Genomic DNA, 11,232 nt, shown 5'->3' with positions numbered 1-11,232 from the left:
TCAGGAGAAATCCTTTTTCTTTTTTATTGTAGGGAATGAGATAAATGGATAATTTGGAAAGAATGGACAAAAAATACAAATACAATGATTTAAATTAAAATAGAATTAAATAAAATAGAATTAAGAAAAAATGAAAAGCAGGGAGAAGTTATATAGAAGATATAGAATGGTAAATAAGATAGGTAATGGTATATAAGATGAGCACGAATTTAATTGAGTCCATACAAAGAGAGGTAATCTGGGGCCAAACTACTTTCTTAAAAGAAGTTTTATATTTTTGTGTTTTGTGTGTTCATGTTTGTTTGAGAATTAATAAAACCTCGGAGGAATGTTCGATGGGAATAATGGTAATCAAGTCAGAAAAAAAATGTAGATGATGATTATAAATTGGATAAATATAGAAAATAACAATAATAATGAAATTGAATACGAAAAGAGAAATAATGAGAAATTTGCTAAGAGATATTTATATGTCCATATGGAAATGGTGTAAAACAGAATTATGTTGTATAAAATAATATTTTACTTGACTTGTAAAATTAATAATGGAAAGAGGTTTTATGTATTCAATGGTTAATGATGGTTTGTTTGTCTTTAAAATTAATAAAATTTGTTCCAAACAAAAAAAAAAAAAAAAAAAACAACTGAGAGGAACTATACCCAACTTGATAAAGAGGCCCTCGCTATTGTAGCTGCGATCAACGATTCCACAGTATGTATATGGAAGACCCTTTTCCATAATCACCGATCACAAACCGTTACTTGGCATCTTAGCGGGAGACAAACCAACGGCCCACATCTTATCGCCTAGAATGATGCGTTGGTCGGAGTTCCTAGCCTGCATACGATTACCAATTGCTACACCGCCCAGGAAAAGCCATTCCCCACGCTGACGCCTTAAGCCGCTCACCGCTATCCAAAGTCATAGACAATCCAGCTCCAACCCTAACTATACTACAAACCAAAACCCTTCCTTCTCCACCACTGACTGCACGAGATATCGCCTCGGAGACAAGGAAGGATCCTTGTTTGGCACGAGTCCTCAGCTGGGTAGAAAGAGGTTGGCCTGACAACGAACCCAACGACACCTTCAAACCTTTCAAAAACCGCCAGACAGAACTCTTCTCACAAAAGGATGCATATTGTGGGGGGACAGAGTCATCATTCCAGAGCGGCTACAGCACAAAGTCCTGAAACTATTGCGATGGACATCCTGGCATCGTGCGAATGAAGGCACTAGCGAGAGCTATGCTTGGTGGCCAGGTATAGATAAGCAAATAGAAACTTGGGTGGCCACTTGCAGCAAGTGTCAGGAAATTCGCTCAGCTCCGCCAAGAGCCCTGCCAACTGAATGGGAAACACCCCAGGTCCCTGGTCCCGCATCCACATCGATTTTGGGACCTACCAAGGGGCATACATTTCTTATAACTGGATGCCTATTCCAATTGGCTAGAGGTCCACAAAATGAAGAGCACCACCACAGAAGCAGTCGACAAAAAACTAAATAAACTATTCGCATACGCATGGGTTGCCAGGCGTCCTGGTCTCAGATAATGGACCCCAATTCACTGCTCTTGCATTTGAACAGTACCTTGCAGACCGGGAATACGCCATGCCTTAACTTCACCAGCTCACCCTGCGGCCAATGGGAGGGCTGAGAAAATGGTCCAGTTCATAAAGAAAACCTTACACAAGATGGAGAGAGGAGACATCGACGAGAAAGTGACCAGGATGCTCCTCCTCCAACACATTACCCCACACAGCACCACAAACAAAACCCCAGCCGAACTCCTGATGGGACGGAAACTTCGCTCACATCTTGACTGCCACATCCTACCTACACACCGGAACAACCCCTGGGGTCCAGCAGCAGGTATCGCACATTCAAGGTAGGCGACTCAGTTTTTGCGAAAAACTTCTCGGTGACCATTGTGGGTCCCGCTACTATAACTCAACTTACGGGGCCCTGTTCCTACCGTTTACAAACTGCTGATGGGAAAATGTGGAAGCGCCACATTGACCAACTTCGTTCCAGACTAGCTCCTACCCCCATCACAAGCCCCGAACCTAAAACCTGGTGGGGAGGGAAAGCAAGGGGCTGAAAAGAGCTAGCATACGACCCGGGACTCGAAAACCGGGAGTCAACGCAACCAACCCAGGGATATTCACCTCAGAAGGAGGGCTGGACCAGATGACTGCCTCGCCACAAAGCAGCCTGCGATAGCAACTAATCCAAGAAATTCAGGAGCCAGTCTTGACAGGAGCAGGGATGACAGCCCCAGTGCGCCCAGCATAGCAGTTGACCCAGCCGGGCCATTGAGTTCAGTGAACAGCCCAGCGGAACCAGAGCCTGAGCAAGGACTGTTGGAGCAACACAGATCGGGCAGACAGGTGAAACGACCTGCATATTTGAAAGAGTACATCACCCCACCCTCAGACGGAACCTAGGGGGAGGGGTGTTACGGACTAAGCAAACGCACTGTTTTAAAATCCTAAATAGTTTTACTTCTACGGCAGGCTCGTAATCCTGCACTTCTGATTGGCCCGCGAGCAGCGGATCCTGATTGGTCAATTCTGGCCGATCTGATTGGCTGTTACCGGGCGCCGCTGATTGGCCGCTTCCAGCGCGGCAAACTCAAAAGCATTGGCTGTTGTGACAGCAGCCAGCCCTATAAAGGGCTGCTGCTGCCCAAGTATTTTGCTCTGTTCTGAAGTCACTAATAAAGAGTTGAGCCACTACCCGATGCCTCGTCTCCGTTCCTTGCGCCCACGCTCCAGACTTAACACTCCAATGTTTTCTCACTAAAGATACTCCACCAGTAATTACCAGCAGTTCCTTGCATTGATGTTTGCTGTCTCTGAGGTCAATGAGGATTTTTTCTGCTCCCCAACATCACCCTTGGCTTCCACATCTATGGCCATTACCAGAGAGAGAGATATTTCCTTAAATAGCTTCTCCATGCTTTCCTCACGAGGCCAAGTGGTTCCAGGTTACAATTGCAACCAGAGGGACATTCTGCTCTCCATCATTGGTGGTCTCAATGCCAAGTCCTCAAGGCAGATGGCCTCCATCTTGAGCATCTTAAAGGTCCCACAGGTAAGAGAGCTCCTTTGGATACAGTATGGAATCGATAAAGATCAAAATACACAGAGAAGCCAAAGTCGAAACTAAAACTATTGGGGGCATATAATGAGCTTGTGACTCTTAGTTTATTCTTTATTAAAGAGTAACCATCATTTTAGTGCCATTTATTCTTTGTATCAGGGTATGGTTTCTTCTCTTGCCTTCTGACATACCACAACCAATACAAATGGCTAAAAATGGAAGAAGATTAAGTTTGCCATTAAAATAGAGTCAGTCTGACTGTGAGGGCCACCAACCACACAATGGTCACTGATAAAGTCAACATGAAACTGTTACTTTGTCTTTGAAAAAAGAATATCTTTTTCTCCAGCGGTGTTTGCTTTGAGTTTTCTCAGGGAGAGAAGAGTTTATCCTTCCTTCTTCCGGATTAATCCCAAGGAATATCCTCAGTATGTGGGTTTAGTCCACCTGCTCCTGTATTTCCAGTGGAACTGGGTTGGGCTTTGGCCCCTGCAGATGACAGGGGAGAACATTTCATCTCAACTCTGATACCAATGCTCAAGGAGAATGAGATCTGTCTGGCCTTCAGTCTAATGCTGGAATTAGATAATGTTGAAATCATTCAGAACAAGTTTATTCTCAGTTTCCTCACCTGGTCTAAAGTAGAAGTGTTCATTATGTTTGGTAGACTCTATTATTACGGGCAGTGTAGCAGGGCAATACATTTGTTTGAAAAATTCACAAAAGTGTCCTTTCAGAATGTTTGGATCTTAACCTCCCATTGGAAACTTGGTATGGGAGAATCTGAAGACGCATTGCCATATATAAAACTTTTGCATGGGGTCTTACATTTTAGGGACCACCCTGGGGAGGTCTCTGAATTCAGCTACTTCCTTCTGTCTTTAGACCCCGTGAAGCCACAAGGAGATTTCTTTCTCCCTCTATGGTGGGAAAGGGTCTTTGGATGCAAGATCCATAAATCAGGAAAGATCCCTCCAAAGCAGGAAAAACTATGTACAGGAAAGGAGAATCTGCAGAATCTGCCCAATTACACTTTTGAAACGAGAATGACAAAAGAAAGCAACAATATCTACAATGCTGTTTATGCTCTGGCACATGTTTTACATGCAATGTATGGATCCACAGTTGGACCAACTATGATGAGACCTGGAAAGAGGACCACAAATGTCCAGCCATGGCAGGTAATTTCTGTAGCTTTTTCCTCAGTCCACAGACACTTAAATTGGAAGCTCCCCATATGAATTTCTTCAGTTACTGATTAAATGTGTGCATTGTCCCATACCAATTCATCTGAGACCCTGCCCTTTTTAAGTTTACCATTTGTTGTGATACTCAGCTTGCTGTGTGAAAACAGTTTCTGATTAATAATGGATGGAAAAAAACCAAGGAGAGAAGCAATCCTCACTAGCCACGGTCATCCCCATCTTCAAAAAGGAGACCCCAGACTAGTTGAAAATTACAGACCAATCTCTTTACGTTGCATTGCCTGCAAAGTCATGGAATCAATTATTAACCAATCCATTACCCTCCACATAGAAAGAAACAACCTACTTTCTAATAATTTGGTTTCAGAAAAAAATATCCTGTAATCTTCAACTCCTACACTGCAAAAACATATGGACTACAAAACTCGATCAGGACAAAGCAAGTGACGCAATTTACAAAGACTTCTGTAAAGCTTTTGATTCAGTGGTACACGTCAAACTACTCATAAAACTAAAATCTTATGGTATCTCTGGACATAATTGGATAGTTGCATTCTTGTCAAACAGGCAACAAATGGTCAAAATAGGAGCGCCCTATCAACAGCAGTGTCCCCCCAAGGCAGCGTTCTATGACCAACTCTGTTTATACTTTACATAAATGATCTTTGGGATCATATTAATAACAACTGCATTATTTTTGCTGATGATGTAAAACTATTCAACACCACCGATAATACTGCTACCCTTCAAAATGACCTTGACTATGTATCAGAATGGTCAAACAAGTAGCAACTTCAACTCTCAAGAAACAAATGCTCTGTCTTATATATTGGCAAAAAAATCAGAAAATAAAACACAAGCTGAATGGACATAACCTTGTAGATGCCCCCCACTCTGTCAAGGACCTTGGAGTACTCATCTCTGATGATCTAAGTGCTACAGCCCACTGTAACAACATTGCCAAAAAGGCATTGTTATTAAACTAATCCTGCAAAGTTTTTTCTCCATTAATATTGCACTACTAACTACAGCATACAAAACATTTGCTAGACCAATTCTCAAATACAGCTCATCTGTCTGGAATCTGCACTGCATATCAGACATTAATACAATCGAGGGAGTCCAGAAATATTTCACGAGAAGAATCCTCCACTCCTCTACTCGCAACAGTATACCGTATGCCTCCAGAAATTTTAAGTTTAGAAAACTTAGAACTATGCTGCCTCAGTCAGACTAAGCATCATACATAAAAATAATTCATTGCAATGTCCTACCCATCAATGACTACTTCAGCTTCAATCTCAACAATTCATGAGGACACAATAGATATAAATTCAAAGTAAATTGCCTGGAATACTCTACCTGATTCTGTGGTTTCTTCCACTAACCCCAAAAACTTTAACCTCAGACTGTCTACTGTTGACCTCACTCCATTCCTAAGAGGTCTGTAAGGGGCATGCATAAGCACACCAATCATGCCTACCATCCCTGTCTTAATGTTCCCTTTTATTCATATTTATTTCATATATTAATAATCATGTTTATACTTATATATGTTATCTAATGCATGCTTGACAAAATGAATAAAATAAAAAAATAAACCTAGAACTTAGGAGAAATTTCTCAAGAAATGGTTCACCTTTAGAAGTTCTGGGTGCCCCATTGCTGGAGTCATTTAAGTAGAAATAGAATAGCCACTTGTATAAAATTGTAGAGGGTCTGTTGCTTGAGCAGGGGGTTGGACTAGAAGACCTTCAATGTCCCTTCCAATACTGTGATTCTGTTTGTATGACAACCACAGCACAGAGCAAGATTCAAAGTGATCCTAATGGGTTCCTGCTCTGAAATTCATTAGAATTTCCTGCATCAAAGGCTAAAATGTCAGACCTCTCTGAATGGTGAAGTGACCAACCAGGTCAGATGTTTCCTTCCACATGGCCCAGTTCATCAAACCTAGTTCCTGCATTCTGCAGCCTTTGACAATGAGCTAGAGAAAATCAGTGGAATTTTTCATGGTTCTGATAGAAATTATTTATTCATTTCAAAGATAATTATTGTAGCCAAGTATCACAAGAGGAAAATCCTAAAATTAAATTTAGATCGGAGAACTAAAATTTGTGAGTTTTGATGAAATTTGAGTTGGAAACCGTACCCTGTGATAAAGGGAAAATGTTTCATTTCAGAGTTAAATATTTGGTGTTACACCCAATTCCTCAGATCACCACCAAGAGACGGAACTAGCTTCTCAAATATAAACCCATCTTCTCAAGATGGCCATCATGTTATGATAGAAGCCATGATGTCCCATTTGTAGCTCTAGCCCAAATACTCCAATTTCTGAAGGTCTCCTTTCTTTCAGATTCTTGCCTATTTGAGCAACATGCAGTTCAACAACAGTGCTGGAGATAAAGTCTCCTTCTCAGAAGATGGACTGGGATCTACTCATTATGACCTTTTCAACTGGGTTCTCCTCCCCAATCGATCTTTTGTCCCCATGAAGGTTGGGCAAGTAAATCCCGAGGCTCCCCCAGGCCAGGATTTCACCATTAACTCTGATGGAATCATCTGGGCCACAAAGGTGAGCTGCAAGGAAGTATTGTAAGTCCAGGGGAGGATTCAACTTCCTGAGATGCAGAACATCTTCCTTGAAAAATAATGAATTAAGCCAGAAATCATGGCAGCCATTTGATGAAAACTCTGCTTTGCATGTGATAAATTTGAGGTCTGATTTGTGTCATTCCACAAAGGGTTAGGCTTGGGAACATCATTTGCTTGAAATGCAGGATGCAATTACAGGAAGCAGCGGTAATTTCCAACGACAATTTCCACTCAGTTGTATCCTCACAGTTCTTTCTTTTAGAAATGCTCTCATCCTTCCTCTGCAGGCTGAGATACTATCTCCCACATCCATGGGTGTGCCAGAAATGTCCCAGGCCTGATGACCTCAGGATTGTTCTTGATTTCTGATTGACAGTGGCAATGTATTTCTTTAGAACGGATTCTGAATGTAGAAGTAGGAAGAAAAAAGGGAAATAGGAATGGGGGAAAGAATGAATGCAGCTTAGGTCATCTCAAGTATTTCTCTTTTCTCTTTCAGAAGGTGCCCTTTGCCAGGTGTGGCATGAAGAGGTGCCATGCAGGAGAGAGGAGAAGAGTTCCAGAAGGCAAGCAGGTTTGCTGCTACCAGTGTGGTGCTTGTGAAAGTTACAATATCTACAATGCCGCTTTTGCTCTGGCACACACATTACATGCAATGTATGGATCCAGAGCCTAACCAACTCTGATGAGACTTGGAAAGAGGATCTCAAATGTCCAATCGTGGCTGATAATAATTCTGGGTTTTTACTCATTGCATAGATACTTAGAGAGGAAACTCCCCATATCAATTTCTTCAGCTACTGATTAAATGTCTGCATACTCCCATATCAATCCATCTCAAATCATATTAAAATGCCAATTCTTTAAAAAGGTTAAGAACCATAATCTTCCATACTTCCTCATCAACCTCAGGCAGAATTTTCCTGAGCTGGATGAGCAAAGTATGTCATAACCTTTTGCAATACATTAATAATCTCTCATGATATTTGATTTCTTGGACTTCCATGGGAAACGATGATGGTCCATGAGATCTCCATGCATGAGGAGTCTGCAAAGGAAAAATTCAACCCATGCCCAGGATCATAATCAAATTTCCTTAATGAGTGTACTTTTCCTGCAAGGTCAACCAGGGTATGACAGTCATCCCAGCTTTCTAACTAAAGTTAGGAGGCATTTGCCAATCACACAGTCCTGTGACATATGGTAAGTTAAAGGGGATAACCAGCATCTTCAATGGTGCCTTGGAGGAACCTGGGAGCCACTGAATCTCATGGTCTATCCTGGGAGATCCTAAAAATGTCCAATATTGTAAGCACCACTTCATTTTGGACCAGCTACAGTTTTCAAGGGGTCTTGAGGCATAGTCCCATTGCAAGAATATTGCAATTGTCCAAATGGGAAGTGACCAAGGTTGAACTGCCATTCCTGGGTAGTGCACAATTGGTATGTTGATGATAACATCTCCATTTCCATCAGATTTCTCATGTGTGAATTGGCCCATAAAAGAGCAAACTTGAATTCATTGGTTTTCATTAATTCATTTACAAAATGTCTATGGCAATGTATCGGATGTGTTCTTTTATTGAGAGAAATCTTCTTGGTTGAAGATAGTAACAATAGATAGAGGTTTAATAATTATGAATAGGTATGGTTACATCATCTATTACATCATTTACTTCTTATGCATTTGTCATTTTCTGCTCTTTTCTCAAATGTACAAATATGAGTGTAATCTTTGGTCTTCAAGAGTTCCTCCCACTATTCTCTGGAAAGGATTTATACAAGTTGCACTCTTAACAATCAGTACTGCAATGAGACTTAGTTGGTTTCTATACTGCGTTTGAATCCACAGTGGTTTTGGGATGGAGGGAGCCTGGAGGATTAAGCACTTGTAATAGTCACATAAACATCACAAACAGTACTTGTTGAGCAACAGTGATGAAAAATAACTTTGCAACATTGACAGCGTTCGCAGGTCATGTTTATGTCAGCCTTTCTAGGCAAGTAGGGATTTTAGGTATAAACCACTTTACTCACTTTTGTGGAGTTAAGATAACGGTTTATTTACAATACATCCCATCCAAGTCAGTGACAACAAGAAAATATTTGTATAAAGCCAGTGCTGAGAGCAACTGCCTCTCAGCACCTTTTATTGCAATAATCCACCCTTCGTAATTAACCTAACATCCGCCCTCCCGGCTAATTCCCCACACTTCCTCCCCATGCTCATAATCGTCTCTATCATCCCACTCCCAATTAGTGCAGCCTTAAATCACCACCTCCTCCCCACAGCTATAGACGCCCTTTAGCCTTATTCAAACCAATTTCCCTTTTCTGTCTTAATTGCTTCATCACGATTCCTCTAACAATCTTTGCTCCAGCTGGAGTTTCTCCCTACTACATTCCTATCTATCTATCCACCTACTCCCTCCTAAATGTTCTCTAAGGTTCTGCAAACAGCCAGCATGCGTTGACATAACAATTCTTCATTTCAACTGGAGTTCATCATTTGCTGTCGGTTTTTACATGTTAGCTTTTGCTGTTCTTATCAGCGACCTTGCCGTCATTCATCAACCTAGCTGACCCACAGTTCAGTTAATTCTGTGTCGGGCTTCATGGTGAGTGTGGGAATGTTGAAGCCTGACAGGCTGCCCCCTCTACCATGACATTGTCTGCAACATAAAGAATACACTTAATATCTCACACTTAATTTATCTCATCCCTCCCACATGCTTTCGCGGGATGTGATCTATGAAATTTGTTTTGTAACCGAGGTGCTGACACGTCAGAACAAGGGACCCATGAGGCATCCATGATAGGGTAACCATGCCATCAAACTAAATATTGTAAAATTCCCCGTCTACAGCGGGAATCAAGGATTTTGGCGTTTTCATAATGGTCATCATGAATTGGATCTGGTGTTTGCAGTCTTTGGTTTTGTCTGGTCATATCAGCGGGTTTCAATAAATTGATATGGAAAACAGGATAAATTCTTTTGAATCGGGAAGGTAAACAGGGACATATGGTAACAGGATTTATTATCCTAGTCACTAAAAAAGGTCCTATATATTTCCAGCCTAGTTTTTTACTAGTTAACCCTAGATTTATGTATTTAGTTGAGAGATTACCCAAACTCCCACCTTATATTGGATTTGTGAGGCTCATTTTTTATCTGCTTGTTTTTTATATTCTGTTTGTGCTTTGTTTAAAGCTACTTGTACTGCCTTCCATGTACTTTTTATACTGTCTGACCAAGTGTTCACTGTACCTGGTTCCTGGTGTTTATGTGGCCACTCCGGTATTGGAACAAATTTGGTACCGTGTGCTATTTGAAATGGGGAATATCCAGTACTATTATGTACAGTATTATTATACACTATTTCAGCGTATGGTAAAGATCCACCTAGTCATTTTGTTGGTATGATATGTAGCATCTCAAATATTGTTCAATGATGGCATTTGCTCTCTCTGCTGTTCTGTTTGTGCAAGGATATTAAGCGGTACTTAAACCTTGCATTGATCCAATTAGGTGTACAAATTCCGCCCAAAGTTTTGCTGTAAAAATTGTACTCCTCTATCCGATATAATCCGCCTAGGTACTCCATGTAATCTATAGATGTGTTTTATGAATAGGTCAGCCAATTTTCTAGCAGAGGGCAAGGAATTCCTTACAAGGAATAAAGTGTGCCTGTTTTGAAAACAGATCAATTGCCATCCATATCACATTGTATCCATTAGTATTCAGTAGCTCAACTATAAAATCCATGCCAATATCTTGCCATAGTTTTGTGGGTTCAGATACCATTTGTAATAATCCTTCTGGTTTACCTATTTTTATTTTATTGACTGCACAAACTGGACATGATTATACATATTTTTCTATCTCTGACCTCATAGCTGGCAACCATAATTGTCTTTTTGCAAGGTGTAAAGTTTTTAAAAACCCATAATGCCCTGCCTGTTTAACATCATGACAACATTTAAACACTATCAATCTCAATGAGGTAGGTATGTATATCTTATTTCCTCGCCAGGGTATATTATCTCACATTTCAATTTGGCTCTGATTGTTTATTAACCACTGATCATTCACCAAAATAGTATGTACATTGACTCTTCTATTGGGGAAAGCAAGATAAGGCGTCCACTATAAAAATTTTCCCAGCAGGAACATATCGTAGTGTAAAGTTGAATCATTTAAAAAACAATGCCCACTGCACTTGTTGAGAAGATAATCAACGGGGATTTTGGAGTGCCTCCAAATTTTTGTGATCTGCCCACATCTTCTAGTAGATGTCGCCAAGTAATTAATGCCCACTGAAC

The 11,232-nt window shown here is 40.9% G+C and overlaps 1 protein-coding gene across 1 annotated transcript in view; it reads left to right on the top strand.

Annotated features, from left to right (window-relative positions):
• The window catches only part of LOC148133577 (extracellular calcium-sensing receptor-like), a 55,526-nt gene extending 48,276 nt beyond the window's left edge, over window positions 1–7,250 (top strand). The window contains exons 5-6 of the mRNA XM_087965565.1: window positions 6,671–6,889; window positions 7,197–7,250. Coding sequence (XP_087821691.1) covers window positions 6,671–6,889; window positions 7,197–7,250 — 273 coding nt within the window. The remainder of the gene's footprint in view (window positions 1–6,670; window positions 6,890–7,196) is intronic.
• The last annotated feature ends 3,982 nt before the right edge of the window (window positions 7,251–11,232 follow it).

Source organism: Notechis scutatus, chromosome 1 (genome assembly GCF_049901735.1).
Source record: "Notechis scutatus isolate UNSWTSFEM ecotype Mainland chromosome 1, rNotScu1.2, whole genome shotgun sequence".
Lineage (NCBI taxonomy): Eukaryota > Metazoa > Chordata > Lepidosauria > Squamata > Elapidae > Notechis > Notechis scutatus.
This window is presented reverse-complemented; position numbering and strand designations above follow the sequence as displayed.